Genomic DNA, 22,500 nt, shown 5'->3' on the forward strand with positions numbered 1-22,500 from the left:
TACGGAGTGAATAATGCGTGATGCAAACAAAACGAAATGGCCGGTGTAAACTCGCCAGCATTTCTGAATCGGAAATGTTGAGAATACAAGATGATGCTGTGCTACAAAAGAAGAGAAGAGTGTTTGACTTCGTTTTTCCAGGTAATTATTGCTGAAAATTAAACAATCTTCACGCCAACAATTTGTTTCACTCGGAGTAATTCTATTTTGTAAGGCTGGTCGCCCAGCAAAACGAATTTTTTACTGAAATCGAGGAATTAAAAAATGTTTTAGAAAGTTTTACATGGCTTCCAGGAAACAAGACGGGTCATTTTACAACAAATCAACGCTCACCTCAATAGACCAATTTCGATATATTAATATAGGCATCATCTCGAGGCTCTGGGGAATAAATAGAAGGATTTGTATGAGTTTATTCCCCACAGCCTCAAAATGATGCCTTTTGTTTTGGACTGAATTTTAATATATCAAAATTGGTCTATTAGAGCCGCCATTTCATGTGGATCCTTTACCAACTCCACTTTCAATTTCCGTTTAAAATAAACCTCTAAAACTTTGATCGAACGGTGAAAATGTTTTAACAAGCAGACTGTCGATTTAGATTGCTGATTTAAACGGTGTTAAATGACCATTTTGCCGTTTGTGACGTTTTAACGTAGGTTATTTATATTTGCCTTGTTTGAAGCTTCTGTAAACACTTTCGCGCATGCTTTGTGCCGCTTGCACGTTTTCCACGCATGGATTGAGATGTTAATTAAATCGACTTTGGATTGTTTTCTTCTGCAAATGTTGCTGAGATCACTTCTTGAGTATATACTAAAACAATTATTGCAATCTTCTACCACTATTCACCTCGATTTCAAAGAATAATTGTTAATTATTTTTTCTCATCATTGCACCTCTGCATTGTGCTCTTTTGATGTCCATATTTTTTTCCCACCTTTCCATGCACCTTCTTGGTTTGAACATCTCCCATAATGCATGTCTTAAAACTTTTTTTTTATACTTAAATCAAATACTTAAGGACGGTGCCTACTAATTAAAGAGATTTTTTCCCCGTTGTGTCATTATGCAGGAAATGTAGATCTTAACAAGTGTTATTGAAATCCAAAAAGAAAATTGGGGGTAGCCACGCATTTTTCAAAGATAATTGATGAATAATATTTGTAAAAAGCTTTAAAATACAAAGCAATGTATGGAATTCTTTCTCAAATTGAAGCTTAATTATCTCTCAAAATTGCATGCTTACCCCCAGTTTTCTTTTTGGATACCAAGGACACTTACTAAGATCTCCTTTTTCCGGATAGTTTTAAACCGCGCAAAAATATCCCTGTATTAGTAAGCATCACCGATAGGAAATCCGAGTATCTCGAGATGCGTAGAACGTATGCGCAATAACAATAGTAGGCACCGTCCTTAACTGCCCAACTTTAGACGGTGTGCATAGTGTATACAAGGGTACTGACCTGTGTGCATTGGGAAGAGGTCTTTTCAGTCCCTTCCTGTTCGTAGGGAAACTAGCTACGCTGGCTACTGAATTGCTTCAAATTGTCCTATTCTTTCCCTGTTTTGGTAAAACTGTTGTAGCACTTTTATTCTGTACAGCCCCCGTGTAGCACTGAATTTTGGAGTTCAAGGTGGATGGTTAGTCTTGATACTCGATACTACTTTCTTGTTACAGATTCTCTGCCGTGATTGCAATAAGGTAAGTTGTAAGGATAATTTTACTGGCCATCAATCGGACTTTTTGTTACCAATTTTTGGTTGCCAGCTTAATTATGTCAACAGCGTTCACCTCTTTTACTGAACAGAAGGAACATTTTGATTTTGAAAAGACTCCAACATTTAGGACACAAACAGGGCCAGTGTTTCTTTTTGGACACACAAACGTGAATGTTACATCTTTAATAATGGCTAGCAATACCTAGCCACCAAAATCAAAATCAAAAGTAACCTCATTGTGATAGTTAAAAGCGTCATGCATTTTTCCAGGTAGAGGACTTAAACCCAGATTCTGAAACTCTACGTAGAAGACAGTACATGTTTAACTTCATGAAGCAGAGAGGGACTTTCCCTTGGTGAATTCCAATAATCACAAAACGCTGGTCTTGCTACTAACCCATTCTTTGTGTTGTCTTTCATGTTGCATGTACTTATACCATATTCCCATTAATGGTACTTTGGGTGTCACTCTTTTCAGTTGGCCTTAAAAACGACTGCACAATCCCCTAATGTCGTTCAAGAAAGCCTAATACTCCAAACCTCAGCATGATTCGATCTCCCAACTGTGATCAACATAATTTAAGAATTCAGTTCATAGAACCATATTTATGTGTTTAACTTATTCGACAACAACACTATTTCAGCATCACAGTTCTTTTTTCTCTAAAGTGGATACCCTTGGGACCATCTCCAGGTTACAGTAGACGATCATTTTATACCTGAAAGATCACTAGAAACATGAAAAAAAAATCCAGGCCTGAACGGCACTCGAACCCAGGGCATGTTTTGCTTCTTGACCACGCAAACCAAGAGACATTTTGCGTCCTAGATCCCAGACCTCTCGCCTGATTGTAGTCAACATACATGGCGGCCATTGAAAGAAAAGATACCGAATCTAGTCAACCGATTGTTTCCTTGGCGCACAAACGAGGAAACATTTGCTGAGGAAGCAAAATGTTTCTGAAAAAATGAGAAACTTTTTTTCTTACCGGGAAGCAAATTTTCCTTTCGCAACAAATATTTCCTGGGGCCGCAAACGGGGAAACACTTGCTCACTTGCTTCCGCAACATTATTTCCTCGTTTGCGGCGGCCATAAGAGCTGGTCAGCGGTGAATTCGTTCTACATCCTACGACGTGAATGAATAACCGTGAAATATGTGAGAGACGTTTAGTGTTTTTTTTTTTTAAGTGCAGTTGTAAGGGCGAAAGATCGTAGCTATTGCGTGGAAATAGAAATATGTCATAATACAATATACAATACATACTTAATTGACAGCTCCCCATAGGGGCTTTTCAGGGCCAATGAAACACAACGAAACGACAGAACAGAACAACAACAACTGTTAAGAATCCCAATCAGTTGGCTATTTACAAGTGCGGATGGGAAGTTGAACCAGGGACTACCAGGATCAAATTCAACGAGTGGTCAGAGCGGGTCTTGAATCCGGGATCTCCGGATCTCAAGGCAAGCGCCCTAACCACTGGGCCACACTGCCTCCGACATAGTGACATCGATGTTATCTTGTTTACACACATGCGTTCAACTCCTACCGCGAACGCAAAATTCAACGTTCAGCGCATTTTTTCCCCGCAATTCGATAGTCTGACCCTTATGTGCGAGTAACCAACTGTCACTATGTTAGGGCACTTTTCAGTTGATTCACATGGTGGAACAGCAGCTATTGTTCCAAATCAGAGAGTTTATGGGTTCGAATCCCGTTGAGACCACCAGAATTTTTCACTTGTGTCCAGGACTGAAAGCGTTTGCAAAAATTTTCTGGCAATTTTGGCAAAAAAAAAGCACAGGACATAATCAGCAAAATTTTTCAGGTGTCTGTAAGGGAAAATTGCTTAGAGCGAGTTTCAATGGAGTGTCGTAAAACCAAAACCAAAGTAATTACTTTGGCGAATCAAAAAGGACGGAGACAATCCAGTAAACCAATCAAAACTCGAAGTAATTTCACGAATCCGACACAAACTGCAGGAAAATGCGCACTCGCGATCCACGATTGGTTTTGGTTTCCCTTCTGATTGGTTGAAAAAGTGGCGCGAGAACTTTGAACCAAGCACTGAGTGAAGTAATGCAAAACCAAATTCACTCAATTGAAAACCGCTCTTAATTGTCCAGTTTAGTGCAAGGATCACTTGTCCATTTCTTAAAACTGGTCCTCTTGGAATTTATCTTTATTTATATGCCCTACACTACTGTTTTTGATAACAAAAGCCCACAGAATTAAATTGCTTTGGTGTTCGTAATTAAACTAAGAATTGTTTGAATATTTAGGAAAGCAAGGTAAGATTTCATGTCGTCGGCCTGAAGTGCGCAGAATGTGGTTCATACAACACAAGCAGAGAGGGTGAAGAAGGGATTCCTGTAGCAGCTGTGCAACTAGCACAGGCTACCCAGGGACAAGGTGGCGAAGAATGGGAAACGGAAGATGAGGAAGAAACATTTGAAGGGCACGAGGAGGCTGAGTCAGAACAAGAAGCATCGGTCAATGATTTAGTTAATTTATCAGAGGTTCAACTAAATCTGGACGATGAGACTGGGGATAACGATGAGTTGCCTTTAGATTAAACAGGACAATACTCATCATCATCATCATCATTTTAAGTCATCATTATTGAGTCTTTTCTTGTACCTCTCAACTCAACATCCACGGGCGACGCCTTATGACCTTACCCAGGAGCCAATGACTAGGAGTGAACAACAGCCCTATATTCCTGTCACGGCGTTTTCACAGACCGATTTATTTTAAGATTGAATTTCTCGCGACTGAAACTCCATAGGGAGCCCGATGGCCAATCACAAGAAACTAAATTGACGTCATAGCGTCACGGAGCCGGAACTAGCTTTGCGGAAAAAGGTAGTCTAAAAATAGATCGGTCTGTAAAAATGCCGTGACATAAGTTTAGTAGTATGAGAGTTGCTCGTTCCTAGTCATGGGCTCCTGCATTATCGCATAAATTTGCCACGCCCTCAAGTTGCACAACCGGATCACATGCGAGTCGAAAGTTCACTGAAGCTGTTTTTTCCTTAGAAAGTTGGTGAGTTTTGTTCGTTCTTGACCCCTTGCTTCGTGATACATTCTCCTCCAGTCGGATAACGTATTTGATTTGGGAGGTAGAACAACACTATTTGTTCCATGTTCGCTGCGAAATTCATAGTTGAGTTGGGTGTTGATGTCACTCTCGTTTTTACGCCAAGAGCAAGCTCTAGCTCGTAGTCTTCAGCCAGCATTCTCTCAAAGCCAAGCAGTTCTGCCATTTGCAGGAGTTTTCTTTTTTGTTGACAAAATCGGCAAACTCGATTGGCCGACTGGAGTCGAAAAATACCATCATACTCTTTGTTTGTCCCCCAAAACTTTGCATTACCATTGCTTCCTGTTTCTCTTGGGACTTACAGTGGTCTCAAGAGAAAAGGAAACCAATGCTTATTCAAAATTTGGGTGGACAAACAAACAGGGTTATGGTATTTTCCACTTCGGGCAATAGCCCATTTCCGAGTTGCTGCCTGCCTCAGTTTCAAAGTGAGTCCTGGTGCACAACCATTCAAATGTAAATGAGTTGCGTATTCTTATGCAAATCAAACTCATTTCCCTTACAATAGTTGAGCACCAAGACTCACTTCGAAACCGAGACAAACAGCAACTCGGAAGTGGCCCATTCAAACCCTTTGGGTAGAAAACGTTTTGTTCCAGGTATTTCCATATCATTTAAATGTGAATGCTAGTACATTGTTATGCAAATACAATTCACAAAGAGTTTCATCCCCGGGATCGGGAGATTTGAATTGGGGACAAAATTGAGTTAGTCGATTTGGTCTACTGAAATGCCTATCCCCTTGATACTTTGGGAAAGCTTTCTAGTTTCCTAGTGAGTCCACAGGCGGCCCAGACTCGGAGGGTAAAAAATTATAAGGATTTGTATTGGAATCTCGATAACAAAGTGAAAACGATACTTACACGCAAAAGTTCTCCATAACAAAAGCCGTACTTTATTGTCGTGGTGACTTTCTCGCTTGTTGTGTGGTTATTTGCCTGATTGAATGCGATTTAAGCGACTTCTCAAATTCCCGGGTTGCCATTCGCACGTAAATAAAGGAAAGGCTGGAAAGTAATTTCTAGCTTACCTCACATCTCGCCGATAAAATCACACATCTAATAATAATGATAATAATAATAATAATAATAATAATAATATTATTATTATTATTATTATTATTATTATTATTATTATTATGAGATGTAGTAGATGTAGATGTACATGAGGCAATGATGATGATGATGATGATGATGATGATGATGATGATTGTTATTTGATTGAACACTCGTGCTGCGTCTGAGATTCTTATTGTTGCACTTTACTGTTATGCTGATTAATGTTCCAAAATAATTTTACCACAATTGAACTACATTTTATCTTCAATCCACACCGTCATTTGAGTAAATATTGTGGGGCCTGCCTAAAACGTTTTATTAAATTAGTCCAACTAAGGTATCGTGCTGCACACCTCGATAAAGTTCCTCTGTTCCTCTCGAATAGGCGATTTGCATTATGGCGTCATTTTACTACGAAAACCATAATGCTTCGTCCAAATGCCTAATTATTCAGATTTTTCTTCTGCCCTGGGAACAAAGAAACAATTGTTGAAATTGCCTGACAATGGAAGTAACTCAAAGCAGTCTGGTCTTCGTAGTAAATGACGCCATCATGCAAATCTCCTATTCCAGTGAGGTACCTACTGAGTTCAACTGACATGAACTGAACGTCCCAAAATATAGCTGGATCTTGAGTCAACAAGCTCAAAGAGTTGTTTGAAGATAAACGTGGCTAAATTTAGGACGCTTTCGGCCATACCGGGCATTTGGAAGGACTAACTCTACAACGCCTTTAAATTAACGCACTTCGAGGATGATATTACCCTGCGAGGAGAGCCTCCGTTTCTCCTTTTCTTTACTGAGGAGGAGAAAAGAAGGCTCTGCATGAATCGCGTCAACTCCTTGAAGCCGCCGCAGCCCAAACTTCAGGACTAGTCAAGCTTCTTTTCTCTCATCAAACCGGTTTTTCCAGTGTGAGCATCTTTTTAGTGATAAAGCCGATTGTTATAATTGAGCCCGCTGTACCTTGAAAAACGAAGATAGCGGCGAGATCTAGCATATTAGGCTTGGGTTCGAGACTGTATCCTGGCTACACGTAGCGCATACTAAATAAAGATCTCATTCGGTTCATGTAAATTCGAGTCTTTTTCGAGAACGCCAAAATCGAAGAAGCAAAAGAAAGGCTCTTCTAGCAGGATGGGATGATATATACTTCTTCAGAAGAATACGAGGGATTATCATGCAAATGTTCCTTCAAATTGTTGCATTTTCTTTGCAAACTGATGGATGGGTCTGGCCGGCCAGTTCTGACAAAAGGAAAGCGCCCTTCGTTAAGAGCCCAATAAGTATAAAAATAATTGCGACTTGTTCAGCCTGTATTGGAGACCATATTTTCCCATAGAATGTTTCGGCGCAACCTAAGTTCTTCAAATAAAACTCAAAATCTTTCTATGATGAAGAGTCATTTCACCTTCGTCGTAAGCTTCATTGTCCAGCACACTTACCCTCGGATTTATGATTCTCCGAAAGAAGGTAAAATCTGGCGCATCCACTGTAAAACGCACGTAGTATTTTTAAGGTCGTAATTAGCAAACAAAATTTTAACATGCCAATGCAAGCGGTGACTAACAAATGGTAAAAAAAATGGGACAAGGCCAGCAAAGCAAAGCCAGTCTTGGAGGCAAATCGAGTGACTGGTTCTTTCTCAGTGTGGATTTTGCATTACGGACCGTTTTCACATGGAAACGGTCCAAAAAAAAATTAAAAATAATAAAATAAAAATACTTAGTTAATTGACCGCTCCCTATAGGGTCTTTTCAGGGCAAATGAAACACAATTAACGAAACAACGGAACAGAACAACAACTGTGAAGAATTCCAACTGGCCGGAGGCAAACCAGTTGGCTATTTACGGGACGTTGAACCAGGGACTACCAGGAACAAATTCATCCACGAATGGTCAGAGAGGGAGTTGAACCCGGGATATCCGGATCTCAAGGTAAGCGCTCTAACCACCGAGCCACACTGTCTCGCTTAAGCCGTCCAAGCCGTGTAAATTCCACTAGTCACTAACCAAAGAACTGAATGGGCTTGTTCTTTTTATTATTTGTAACAGCTAGTCTTAGATTTTGAGGTATTGAAAGCGTCAGACTTAACTAACTTCCTAAAAGTCATGAAACTCTTCTATGAAGGTTTGAAAATGCTTCCTCATATTCAATTCAGGGTTCAAGATAATATCACAGCTTGTACCCCGAATTTGTAGGCTTTTTTGTTATAGCTCATTTTTACCCGGCTGTCAATAATGAATGATAGTGAAAAACATGATTTGTTAAACGTTGCACACACAGTAAACAATATCAACTTAAAGACAATGTTCATAGTACTGATATTTGGGGAATCAATCTAATTATGGGTATCACGAATTTGAAAGATAGCGATACGCATTCTGTGAATCACTTTTTCATTTTCCGCGATTTGCTAATCAACAGGAATCTGTCGAAAATTCGTTACCTACCACGTGACCAAATTCTTCCGGAACTGAAACGAGGAAGCATAGAAGAAAAAGTGACTCACCGCAACACCAGGCTGTGTAGCCAATATATCACGCATGCGCACAACCACATTCCCTGTATGTTGAGCTGCCACTTAAAGGGGTGCATAACCCATCTGTTTTGTAGGTAGGCTATACTAACTTTTGCCGATGAGGCCCAACAAAGTCCAAACTGCCGCCTATGGCTGCCAATTGATTGGACGCAAGCGTGTCTCGCCGGGTTGGTATTATAGTATGTTTACCTTATAGAAGGGTTTCGAAACTTTAAGGAAATGTTTGTAGGAAAGTTTGACGCTTTCACTTGCTTAAAATCTAAGACCAGCTGTGACAAATACCGTATACTCGAAGAAGCACCGCCCTCGAATAAACGCCGCATTTGGGATAAAAAAAGCGCCGCGGTCCCAATCAAAAGATGTTTGTGTTATTCTCCGTACAGATAGAAAAGCGAACCGTTAAAATAATAGGCATCCAATTTTTAAATAAGCACCGCACTTGAGGCGCGAAAAATGAAATAAACGCCGCGGCGCTTATTCGAGTAAATACGATGCAGAAGAACAAGCCCCATTCAGTACGTTAGCTAGTGGCTCCTCCAAGCCGCCCTGCCGGGATTTTTCGGTTCCAACCTTCACCGACCTTAGCCAGTCGCTCGTCCCCAAATTGGGGTCGTGTCGTACCTCGTTTAACGGGCTTGAGGATTGGCTATTAGAACAATAAAACGAACAAAGATAATAATGGATTTAGCACAGAAAACAATAGGAAGTACGACACTATACCGCCAATGAAATATATGTTCAATAAGAGGCCAAATTGTTGAACCACGTATTTTGTCGTTGAAGTTTAAGGTGATTCCTTATCGTTGATGTTGACTTTCTCTTGTTGTTGGATTAGGCGTGTTTTAAGCGTTGTTTATTGTATTAGCCGTTGAATTTGGACGCATTTTATTGTTGATCTAGAGAGAAAATGTTGAACTGCAGGTTTGTTGTTGATGCTGGAAACAATTTTGATTTCTTGAGCCATACTTGGGCGAATATTCTTCCCCGGTACGGCCATCGCGCTTGGTTAGTAAGCAGTTAAAGGAGAACAGAAGCTTAGAAGATCACTTTCTTTTCGTGCCTTATTATTGTCCAAATATAACGTCCTTTTCCTAAAAAAATTGGAAAAATCCTTTTCATCTTGAAAGGCCTTGAATTTGCCTGAAATCCTTGGTTATTTTTCCAATTTGAACGTCAGCCATTTTGTTTGTCTTTTCTTCCTGTTACTTCCAAAAAGGAATGTCTGCCGCTATGTTGTGACATCATTGCGCATAAGCAAGCTGCTGGTTTTCAATAAATTAAATCTTCTGTTATCTTGTAAGTCTCAACATAGTACTCCGCTTTCTTCGTCCTTAATACACGTAAGTTTATTGCAGAACTTGAAGCATATTCTTTCGAACCAATGCGATAAAGTTGAGGATTCGAGGAAAAGGAAGCAACCGAAAGGGAAGATTCAAGAATTGATTGTATTCAAAAGGTAATAAAGACAACTTGATCACTACGAAATTCTCTTGGCTGCTGTTGTTTTGTCTGTCATTTCGATTCAATTCGACAAACGTTAGCTTACAGACATCTAGTGATGCTCATAGCTCTTAACTAACAGATCTACATATAGCTTAATATCTATTTAAAGTTAGATGTGCCGGCAGGTCAAACTATTCGTTGTGTAACGCAGCATTCTAGCTTTTCGACCGTGCATGTGTTTGCAAAGAGAAGTACTACAAACTGCCATCGTATGTAAACACATTACTCTGTTGGTAGTATTGCGAATTTTCAAACTTAAACAACTTTGTGATAGTTGCAAAGTTTATAAAACCCAGCTTGAAGCGCGAATGCCATTGCTTTCAAAAACAACTCTTCGGTTCACTTCTCCTGCGCCGGGTTTGCCACTGAAATCTCCCGAATAAGGAAAACATAGCTCACTCACTGGATATAAATGGAATCGATGGAGTCACAAAGTTAACATTTCATCAATTACATGCAGCTGTCGCATCGACCCTTGTGGCCAAGACACCGTTAAAATAAGAGGGTTCGAAATGATCCGAACAGATGTGACAGTGCTGGATATTTGGCAAGTTTTCCCTTCTAAATTTGGATGAGCCATTCTTTGAGATGGATTCGTTTTTAACAGGGAAACGATGAAAACTTTACTCTTTTGGTGTCTGAGAGTTCTATTACAACAGCCCACAATGACGCACTGAACCATTTTTCAAGTTTCCCGCTTTCTAGCAAGTGAGCGCAATGACGTCACGCTTAGCCTGCTATAGTACAGGCAAAATGACGGACTTCCATCGAGCTCAATACGGGTCTTTCTGGCCTCATAAAGACCACAAAATGTAAGAAACCCCTCAAATACTCGAATATTTCCTTTAACTAAGTCAGGCACTACAAATTTGTCGAAGGAAAAACAATTCCATTTTTATCTTCAGTTGTCCTTTAATATCCAACCCATCCTCTAGATCTACCTCTGAAATGACGATTATAAACAATTGCTAATTTTCTCCAAATTGACTATCTTCGTCAATTTAGGCCGCTTAGGGCTTGAGAGGGACTATGGGAAATGGATATCTATTTTTAAAATCCGACACCAACCCTTGAGCTCGAGGGACTCGAACCAAGGGACTGTTGGAGTAATAACCCTTTCATTTAACCACTAGACTACCACATCGCTAACTGTTAGAACGTGATTTTTTTTTATGTAATTTTTTGTTCCTTCGGAATGCCGCGTGTGTTATCACCCGCAAAGAAACAAGTTGAAACAGGAGAAAATGCCGGTTACCAAACCTCAAGAGAAAGCTAACCATTTTAAGGACGGTGCCTACTATTGTTATTGCGCATACGTTCTGCGCATCTCGAGATACTCGGATTTCCTATCGGCGGTGCTTATTGGTACAGGGATATTTTTGCGCGGTTCAAAACTATGCGGAGAAATCAGAACTTTGCAAATGCTCTTTGTATCCAAACAGAAAATTGGGAGTAACCACGCATTTTTCAGAGAAAATTAGGCTTCAATTTGGCAAAGAACGCCATAAATTGCTTTGTATTTTAACCCTCGAAAGGCTGTGGCGATCCAAGTCTGTCCTTACAAACCTCAAAGTCAACCTGTTCAAATCAACCTGCCCGTCAATCCTTTTGTATGGCTGCGAGGGCTGGACACTAACAAAAGAAGTTGGAGGACAAACTCAACAGCTATGCCACCAGCTGCTACAGAATCCTGCTTGGGATTCCATCAGTACATCGCCAGGGTAATGTGTCTAGATAACCCCCCGACACCGGAAAAGATCCGGCTGATGGCTCCAGACAGGACGAACTGGGGAAAGCTCGTAGCCAACTGAGGCGCATTCGGCTGAGTGAGTGAGTGTAACACGTATTGTTGATTAATTATGTTCGAGAAATGCGTGGCTACCCCAAATTTTCTTCTTGGATTTCAATAATACTTGTTAAGATCTGCTGTTCCCACATATTTAGTAAACTACACAAAAGTACCTTTGAATTAGTAGGCACCGTCCTTAAAATCAAGCACTAGGCTACACCACTATTCGACAATGATTTTATGTATACTAATTAGTGTTAGTAAATAATAAATAAAATGGTTAGCTAGTTGATCTTTAGTGGTTTCACCGTTAAGTGGATAAAAACAATTCCTTCAAAGTGGGTGCTCCGGGTTCAAATCCTGTCCAGTAATGCAACTTTTACTTTTTTTCTTTTAATCTGCTACCACAAGTCCTGCAACAGAGTAATCTAATTTCACGATAACATTCAATCCAGAGAACAACAGGAATTGTCGATAATCGTCATTTCAGAGGTAGAGGACATTTTGTAATATCAATAGACCTCAGTAGTCACGTGTAATCAGTGCCAGGCTCCACCTGGTCAGCGGTTTGTTGTCAATGCAATGACGTGCACATAGTTGGACGTTGGTAGGAGAATTAATATTTGGACCAAAATTAAGCTGGGAACTGGGATTTGATACCACCCTTCACGACCCTCAGAATAAGGGCCCGTCTTCACGTATCCGGATACTTTTGAAAACGGGACTTTTTTCTCTGTAAACGGCGTATTCGATCACCGAAAACCGAAGTTTTCCAAAATGGTCTCCAGAGTGGAGATTTTCGAAAACGGAGACTTTCCGTATACGAGTGGACGGACGAAAACGGAGGTTTTCGAATATCGCTCGAGTGCAGTCATGCCCAGTCTTCGTAAACGATTGACGGATTTTAGACAAGTTGTGACTTCTTGGGCTTCTCTCAAGTTTAATACCTTGCATGCAGTTGCATTTTACGTTGTTACATCTCCAAGCTGAGTATTTACGAAAGTGACTGAACATAGCAAGGTTGATTTCCGTGTCAGCTACGACAACGATTAAACAGAAACGATTAAAACGATTAAACAGAAGGTTAATAGAAAGGTTAATTTTCGTAGATTTTCTGCTTCATTTTGCTGTTTTCGACATGTTAGAAGATGTAAACAACACTAAACATGAGCACCAAACAAAAAATTGGCGCCGAATTGCTGCGTGCGGGCTCATAAATTGCTAGCTTTGCGCATGCTTTGTAAGAGAACTATCGTATTCGCATCGTTTTAGCGTTTTCGTGCGGACGGGTGAATACGATTTTAATTCGCTTCGTGTTGACGCGTATTTTTTTTGAAAACGGAGAGAAAAGTCTCTGTTTAAAAAGTATCCGGATACCAGTGGACATTTGAGAAAGAAGCATTTTCATGCGTGGCAAAATTGCTTAGCGGGACGGAATCCTGGCTTTCACTTTACGCTTGTTCATTCATGTATCCCTTACACTCTTTTGACTCTGAACTCAGTTTCCTCAAGGATAGGTTAAGCGGTCTTTCATTTTAATACTAAAACGAGCAAGTACGCCATTGGGGTGACAAGAGGCGCAAATGACTCATGAATGATATAAGTGATCGCACTTAACTGGACAAATTAAGCAATTGTCACTTTATAGACACCTGAAAAACTCAGGTGGTTTCAACGGGATTCGAACGCATGACCTCTGCGCTGCCGATGCAATGCTCTACCAACTCAGCTATGAAACCACTCACTTGGGAGCAGGTCAATTCGTTGGGCTCATGTGTTCCTGCGAAAGGACTCGATGAATAAAATCAATGTAAGTATTTACAAGTAAGCCCAACAAATAGACCTCTTTCATAATGGCGGCCAAATAAAATATTCTATTGTTTTAATGCTGATAAGCCTTTCTAGCCTCGCTACAACGAGCAAATTTCAAAAGAATATTTGTTTCAAAATGAAGCCAGTAGATCTAATTAACATAAATGCAAAAGAATGTAAAATAGGTCGCCATTTATGAAAGCGGTCTATTGACCTGCTTCGCAGCTCAGTTGAACTTGAAAGAATTTTTTTTTTCGATATAGGTGTCCAGTAATTTGCACTTTTCTTAATTTCTAATTTCTAATAAGGATATTTTTATTTATTAAATGTTCAACCGCGGTTAAAGCATTTCTCGTACTCTGATTGGTTCACTCAATCTCGGTTATCAGCTCATATACCTTAGTTTGACCGTATATGGCAAATGATTGCGCTAAGCGTCGTTAAGGCAAATTTTTTTTTCGCCGGAAAGCAAAAAGAAAAAATATTTTTTTGTGTGGAAAAATTGGGTCAATTCCGACGTTTAGAAGTACGCGAAAAGGTAAGAAATGCTTTTGTGATGAGCCTGCGTCTGTCTGACCACTAGGTGTTATGCAACATCGTATCTTCATCAAGTTTTTTCGATTTCGCTCGGATTTTCTCGCTTTTCTCGCTCGTATTTCGTACTTCAAAACTTTTGGAATTTAAAGAATTTAATAAGACAATTATTCCATTCGCGCTTGTTGGATATGAGACTGGTTATAGCCAACTCGGCGCTACGCGCCTCGTTCGCTATCTACCATCCCATATCCAACACGCGCTCATGGAATGGTTGTTAATTATTTTTAGGACATAATTAACAGTTTCATAATAGAAGTTAAGAAACAAAAAAGCAACTATGATTTCTAATAAGAAGGATAATTTTATTTATTTTTTGGACATAATTAGTAGTTTCACAGTAGTCTTCTATGTACCTTTTAGAACTTATGATTTTAGATTATATTCCATATCGCAGGTCCACATCAGCCTTTGGCTGCCATTCTTATTTGTAAATACTCTTGTAACTTTGTTTATATATAACCCAACCTGCATTATCAAATAAAGGATTGATTGATAGATTGAATGATAGATTGATTGATTGATTGATTGGGTTTGAATCCCGTTGGAGCCACCTGAATTTTTCGAGTGTCTGTAATCAGAGACAATTGCTTAAATTGTCCAGCTGAATGCGAGGATCACTTCTCCCTTATGTCAACAACCCGCACGCCCCTCTTTGGCGTACTTTCAAAACGACCTTCAACTATTCGAATGATTTTGTTCAACTATACCCACTTAAGAAAATGCCAAAGGAAGTTCAAAATATATGAATACAAATCGTTGAAGCGGATAAAGAAATTGAAAAAACAGTGCAAACATTTCTTAGAGATTTAGTTCAATTTAATTATATTTGTTAAAGCTGTTCAAGCTTATGCTGCTTTACGTGTAAAAGAAACTACTGTATGCCACTTCGAATTAAAGGCTTTAATCTGACTTGAAGGAAATTGCATGTTGCAACCACTCTGAGAAATATAGTATTCCTGCCTTTTGATCGAATTTCCTGCGGCACCTACTCATATGTTTTCGGTAGGTGTACGCGGAAAATCCGAGATAATAGCTCGAACAACATGAGCGAGAGCATGGCGGATTCTAAGGTACCTTAATTCACGCACGCATGCAGAATTTGGAAAGACAGCGTAGAAGTCCAAAGCAGAATTTGTGTGCTCGAGGCCTCTCCTTCCTAAGGCCCTAGAACTTGCACGGGTACATTCCCGGTCACGTCATCGTTTCACCCGAGAAAGCAACCAAACATTGTAAAGAAAGCAGGTCTTTACTCAGCAAAATACAAAATCGGCTGCAGGAGAACAAAAATAACAAGGTTTGCTGGAACACTAAAACAGAAATAAATTGCACCACTCACACAAGTGGACAACCAATCAGGTATGTGATAAGCGTAAAATAAACTTTTATTCTTGTCACATCAGTTAATCTACAGTGCAGCATTGAGATTGCTTTCACATAGTTTTTGCCACATTAAAACCAAAGACTTTCGCAGGTATCAAGGGAAGCATTACAATTTTTTAGCAGAAATGACAAAAAGCATGTGACGTAACCCTCCTTACAGACACGTGACAATGCGAGGAAGAACTGCAGGCAGATTCTAGTGAACTTACCCCTTCCCATTTTACTGGATCCAAGAATTTGAGGTTAGTTTACGCCTTTCTTTATTTCAAGAAATAATATAAAGAGCAGCGAGAACATACCTTTCGACAAATCATCCTTTGACATACGATACACAAAGGATTTTCTATTGTACAAACAAAAGTACTCCAATCTGAAGAGAAACTTCTGTTCCTCATCGGTTCGAGGAACGCCTCTAGTAACGAAAGGCGAAAATTCTCTGTTTGCTGTGACCAATGCTGTGACACTGCGATTCTGCGACCGGCTAAAATTCGGCTGATTGCTTGAAAAGCGTAAGTGACTAAGGTTCAAGTTTATCAGTCGATTTACCAATCCCGGAATGATTTATTGATTGTTTTTCTCTGTTTAAATTTCATGTGAATGTTCCAGAACTCAATTTTAGCAATGTCCCAATTTCTGTCGTTAGGTTCCCAGGTCTTTACGCTCTTAATTGAAAAGAGCGTCACGTCGCGTTCGATTTTGCACGACGACAATTGGCTAAGATTAGAAGAAATGACGAAAACTGGTAAGGGTCACTAGTTGTCGCTTCCATGTTGCCGCGTTAAACCTAAAGGGAGGGGGAGGGGGTGGGGACTGTCTTGTCGGACTCTCACTGAGAGCAGTGCTAGTCTTTGAGGGAGAACTATCGCAGTTTTGTATCCTTTTGATATTTTGAAGCGACAAGTTGGAAGCGACAACTCGACAGCGACAACTTGGCACCAATAACTTGGAAGCGACAAGTCGGCAGAGACGACGTGGAAGCGACAACTTGGAAGATGGGGGAGGGGGGACGTAAATGAAAGTATCAAAAGGATACAAAGCTACGATAGTACTCCCTCAAACACTAGTACTGCTTTCAGTGAGAGTCCGACAAGACAGTTCCCTCCCCCCCCCTCCCCCCCAAGTATCGATTCAATTTCTGCATATCTCCTGACTGAATAGATGATTTGTGTTTTGGTTTCGCATTGTTTTCTTTTGTAAATAGCCTGCCCTTTGCTTGAAACATTTTGTTGGCAGATATGAATTTGCTGTCTTGTTAAATGTTTATGTTTCGGCTGAGTGGAGTACAGGTTAGATTCCAGTCAATGCCCTTGGAGTTAACGCTTGGCCTTTGTCTGTTTTCACTTCAGCGAAGAACTTTCGCAAAATTTCACTCAAGTCTGTTGGACTTACTGTTTTGAGATCCACTGTAATTTTTCTTTTCTCGCACCATTTCTCGAACTTTTTTACTCCCCACTCAGCTGCTCTCTTGATGTTTTTCGCTTGAGCTTTTTGCTCAATTTCATCCAGTTGCTCGTTGTCTAAATCCGAGTTTTGACTAGAAAAAGCTGAAAAGTTGGGACTTCTTCCTCTTTAAAATAAGATCTCCAAACATCTTGAACGTTCACTGCAGAGCTCAGTACAAAGCAAGCAAGTGCAAACTCATTCACGAAAATTCGCGCCTCATAGGCCGAGCGAAGTTGTTTGACAACTCTGCAGCCAATCAGTATCAGGGGGGCAAATGTATTTTCAGCCCGCACATTTCCCATTTGGCCTGCAAAAAGACGCGTTTTACAGAGGGCAGTTTGTCATTTGGCCGCGCGTATTGATAATAATGCGTTATTACCGCAAATCTTCAGTATTTTGGTCTACAAACTATTTCCAAAACTGAAAGCCGTTCTGAGGGGGTGTTTACATGAGAAAACTCGCACCGGCGCGAGTTTCAGACTTCTTGATAACGCTTTACATGATGACGAGGTGAATTCGTATCGTGTTTACTTGAAGGGACACAACATATCGATAAAATACAAGGGTGAATCCAAATTGCAAATATGGCGTCTATCAGGAAAAGTACGCATGTGCTACCCGTCCCAGCCCAACGGGAGATTTCGAGCCGGAACGAAATTTTCGCTCCGGTGCAGCAACCTGAGTGAACTCGAGCCGGTGTTAGTCGCCCCAGCATGACTTTTTTCGGTGATATCATGTAAGCAAATACAGAGCTAAGAGAGGGAACCTGAGTATTTCTAATGTCACTTTTAAAAATTTGGGAATTTTTAGCAGCTACAACTGATCATTTAGCGGGCGAAACTAACGCTAAAGATGTGAGTCTCACACTAATTTTCTTTCCCTTTGTTTCCGTCTAAAATGATATTTCTAAGCTAGAAACGAGTTTACATCGTGAAAGTCAACTGAAAGGGAAGGGTGGCTTTGGTGTCTGACATGAAATGCTACCCAGTCGAAATCGGTATGGTCGTGACGGCTGTACATGCGTATGTGTACCTGAGCCAAAACAAAATTTGCGAAAAACACATTATTTGTGATCTGCAAAAGCAATCTCAGTGCACGATTACAAATGTGTTAGCTAGGATTTGATAAATTTATATGCTGTACTGTTATTAACCCATAGTTTTGAAGTACCTATCCACTAAACTGAATTGCTGTTTTAAAAAAAAAGTATATAAAGACACATTATATTGTTCCGGATAAAGTGAATCAATTATTTTACAATTTAAAGATGGTTTACACACGACGCAAGTATAACTGACCACTAGTCACATAGACTGGTACGTAGACTCATTAGCTTTGTGTTTGCAAATATGTACCTCTTTTCGAAACCAGACACTAAATATCACCAAGTGCATTTGTATGTGTTACTTTTGCTTATTCTTGTATCACAAGTGAGACACACCTTACAATCAAGGTTACCCCATTGCTACAGGTTCTAAGTTATAGAAAAAGGACATATATAGTCACTGTGATCGAACGTTCACCGCACTAACAAACTAAACAACTCGAGATTAAAAGCTTGAAAGTTAATATTCGCAAATCAGCCCCAAAAGTTTTGTTCATTGCATTCCAACAAGGTCTTGGTTTAAAAAAAAAAGGAAAAGAAACTGTAACAAACAGACTAAACACTCAAGTTTGCGAATTAAGCTTCAAAATTGCTTTCCATTGTTCAGCGGATCCCTGAACAGCACCTTGGTCAGGAGCAATGATAACGATAATGACGATGATGATCATATTATTAATGATATTTTGAATGAATGCCCTGGCTTAGACATCAGTGATCTTCACTTAACAAATAACCTACAAAAACAACTCTCGCTACGCAACGTCCGATTGCCATTCAAATTACCTACGATACATGTATTCCATATCCACCAAATGAAACTTGCCAAATTATGGGGTATGGACTGATTTAATGGATTTCCACACTCCCTCTTTGATTATACCCACAAGCTACTGGTGGTACATTTTAAGAAAAACAGTTGTCGTAATTAACCGTCCCGCCGAACTCTGAGCCAAAAATAATACAAGTTCTTATCGGCCTTAGTAAAAGTAATTCCTCGTATATAAGCCTCTCACAAACCGAGATCGAGGGCAGCGCTTTAAGGTGAGGTCCGCATTTTTTCTAGTTCAAACTTTGGATCGATCCAGCTCCCGAGCCGTGAAGCTTTTGGGTCCACTGCTAGTTAATGCTTAGCTTAAAAAAAAAAACAAAAAAAACAAAAAAAAAAAAGCTGTAATCCAGGGTCACCACCTTGGATTTCTATGATTTTCAAAAGGACATACCGCAAACGAATTATTAGCAAACGAATTCATCGACATCTTGTTGCGTTTTTAGGGCTTTGACGTCGTTCCATAGAAATGAAATTAAAAAAGGGAGATGTAACCTGCTGCAGGCCCGAGAAAACGAGGTCGGTAAAACAAACTTGTAATGTCAGCGAACCACACTTTAAATAATGCGCGCTAAATTGGCCTATCACAGCGTTAACTTATCTTGTCAGGAGCCCATCACCCGGAGCGTGCAACTTAACTATACTTGTGCAACGGCGTTTTCACAAGTAAGGTTATTTTTAGATTGAATTTCCCGCTAATGAGACTCCCACAGGAGCCCGATGACCAATTACAAGAAATTAAGCTGACGTTATAGGGTCACCGAACCGTAACTGACTTTGTATTTTGACCTACTTCGCGGGAAGGGCTAGTCTAAAAATAAACCTACTTGTGAAAACGCCGTTTCACAGACGCTGTATGGAAGTTGCACGCTCCAGGATGGGCTCCTGATATTGTATTATTACAAGTTCACAAAAATTTAGCTAAGAATACATACTAGCAGTAATTCAATCCAAAATTACAAAAATAATACTAAAAATTCTACCCTAACTATTACATCAAAAATGCGTGAAATCCAACCACTTTGAGATAAGCCTCGAAGTTGAACAAGAGACCTCACAAAACAACGTCAACTAGTGATCAGTGATATCAACCGGGAACTGGGCAGTCTAGACCTCGAATCACTCGGTAACGCTGCCTCGTCGATTAAAAACACAAGAATGAATATCTTATAAAAACGATTTTATAAGCGGATTCCATTCGCATTTTTACCTTTTTTTTCTTTTTCTTTTTTGTTTAACATGATTGTTTTCATGCAACGTTTGCTAATTTAATTTTCTCACATCCCAAGTACTATAGATATGCCTTGCCGTTAATTTAACTTGTTCATTCGACAATGATGACATGAAGTCGTTGAAACGTCATGTTACTTTGCTCTCGTTAATTTTCCTACTTAGAATGAATATCATTGTTAAAAGAAAACCTTCCTCAATAATTGAGTGAAGCTCTTGTGTCAACCGTTAATTATTGCTTCAATTTTTTTAAATGTTCTATTTAGGGTTCTGTGGGGTTTAACAACCGCAGATCACAAAACATTCTTAGCGTAGATCAAAGATAAACCCTTTAGATCCCTAAAAGTATTGACGAATTTATTTTTAAAAAAAAATTCATAAACAATTTGTTTCTTTGTTCACGGTGAATGTTAAGTTCTATGTCAAACCAAGCTCATGAAAAATATATTCTCTGATTTAGGAGGATTTAGGACTGTCGCTGGATTAATGAAGCATTTATTGTATAAGCTTCCATAAGGTTCCAAATAAGTCATGTTTCACTAACCGCGGCACGCTGTGATTCATGTTTATACAGCACACTGGATGTCAGCTGCTAGATCTACAGGATGTCAGCAGCTAGAGGAAGCTCACTTTCTACTAACATGTCGTAAAGTTCACCGACATGAAAGGGGTGATGCTTCGCCATAATATCAAGTAGAACATCACTTGGATTAGTATGTCTCTCGTCGAGGAAGCTTATTCCGTTGTTAGAAATTCCTAATCTGATTGCAAGCTCTTTCCATCGCCCACCGACTAAAAGAGTGTAAAAGAAATAACTAATTTGCATACTGAATTTGCTTTAATGACAAGGGGAAAGGACAAATTGCAGCGGTTGGGCCATTTCTTTTTTTTTTATCTACAGCAAATTTTTATCACTTATCCATCTTTAGGATATACTCACTCAGTTATCTTGGTGTTTCAAGCAATCTGATTAGTTCGCTATCTCGGAGTAATCGAACATTATTCACTCCCTACGGAGTGAACAAGAAAAACCTTAAATAACAATGACCACCACTAGGCTTTCTGAGCCCGCGAGACTGAGCACCCCCAGCAAACCATGTTTTAACGAAAGTCGCTGGTCAGCAACTTGGTTCTGGTCATTGAGGTCTTCCAGTGAATAATGCGTGATTCAAACAAAACAAAATGGCCAGCGTAAACTCGCCAGCATTTCTGAATCGGAAATATTGAGAATACAAGATGATGCTGTGCTACAAAATCCAAAGAGGGCCACAAAATTTGGCCTGAAAGTTTCCAAAGGTAAGAGAAGAGTTCATACTTTTGCCAAACAGTGTTTGACTTCGTTTTTTCAGATAATTATTGACCGAATGCAAAAATGGCCGCCAACAAATTATTCTTTTGTCTTTTTGTTAATTAGCCTAACTAGCCTCGTTTTACAGCCCAAATTCTTTGAATTTTACGTGTGTGAAAGAGGCTACTACGTTAATTAACAGAAAGACAAAAGAATAATTTGTTAGCGGCCATTTTTGCATTCGGTCAATTGCTGAAAATTAAAAAATTTTCTTCACGCCAACAACTTGTTTTTCTCGGGGTAATTCTATTTTGTGGGGCTGGTCGCCCAGCAAAACGAATTTGTTACTGAAATCCCGGAATTTAAAAAATGTTTAAGAAAGCTCCACATGGCTGCAAGGAACAAGATGGGTCATTTTACAACAAACCAACGCTCACCTCAATTAGAGCAGCCATTTCATGTGGATCCTCTACCAACTGCACTTTCAATTTTCATTTCAAATCAACCTCTAAAATTTTGATCGAAGGGTAAAAATGTTTTAACAGGCAGACTTTCGATTTAGATTGCTGATTTAGACGGTGTTGAATGACCATTTTGCTGTTTGAAGCTACTGGAAACACTTCGCGCATGCTTTGTGCGGCTTGCACGTTTTCCACGCATGAATTGAGATGTCAATTAAATCGACTTTGGATGGTTTTCCTGTGCAATTCTTGTTGAGATCACTTCGTGAGTATATACTAAAACAATAGACACCTTAAGATCGACGTTTACCGCGGACCGCAAACCGCGGTTTCAGGTTTGCCGTTTGCCGTTTGCGGTATGCCTCCTTCGTGTATTAAAAATCGCGTGATAATGACGCGTGTGTTTTCATGCCGCCATATTGGATTTCACCGTTGTGCAGCAGTTGTCGCTCAAACCTTTTAAAAGGTTTTTTTTCTGTATATCAGTGTCAGGTAAACGTGGGATTACAAAATATTCATGCAAATAAAAGTTGAGGTAAATGACTTAGGCGAAAACCTACCTCTTGCCGTCGAAAACGTGGAGAATTTTCCGTAAACGCGAGGTTGACGTCTGAAGACGTGACCTGTAGAGGTTTGCTGT

General features: G+C 39.8%; 2 protein-coding genes across 5 annotated transcripts in view; one reads left to right on the forward strand and one right to left on the reverse strand.

The window, feature by feature from the left end:
- The window catches only part of LOC138056072 (RING finger and CHY zinc finger domain-containing protein 1-like), a 9,104-nt gene extending 4,803 nt beyond the window's left edge, over nt 1-4,301 (forward strand). The window contains exons 5-6 of the mRNA XM_068901915.1: nt 1,682-1,705; nt 4,008-4,301. Coding sequence (XP_068758016.1) covers nt 1,682-1,705; nt 4,008-4,301 — 318 coding nt within the window. The remainder of the gene's footprint in view (nt 1-1,681; nt 1,706-4,007) is intronic.
- Nucleotides 4,302-14,510: 10,209 nt separating this feature from the next.
- LOC138057278 (uncharacterized) overlaps nt 14,511-22,500 on the reverse strand; it is a 121,491-nt gene continuing 113,501 nt past the window's right edge. For 3 of the 4 annotated variants that reach the window (XM_068903324.1, XM_068903326.1, XM_068903327.1), the window contains one exon: nt 18,180-20,903. In XM_068903324.1, coding sequence (XP_068759425.1) covers nt 20,710-20,903 — 194 coding nt within the window. In that variant the 3' untranslated portion in view covers nt 18,180-20,709. Of the gene's footprint in view, nt 15,398-18,179; nt 20,904-22,500 lie in introns of those variants that run through there. The other variant, XM_068903325.1, reaches the window with a different exon arrangement.

This window comes from Montipora capricornis, chromosome 7, assembly GCF_036669925.1.
Source record: "Montipora capricornis isolate CH-2021 chromosome 7, ASM3666992v2, whole genome shotgun sequence".
Lineage (NCBI taxonomy): Eukaryota > Metazoa > Cnidaria > Anthozoa > Scleractinia > Acroporidae > Montipora > Montipora capricornis.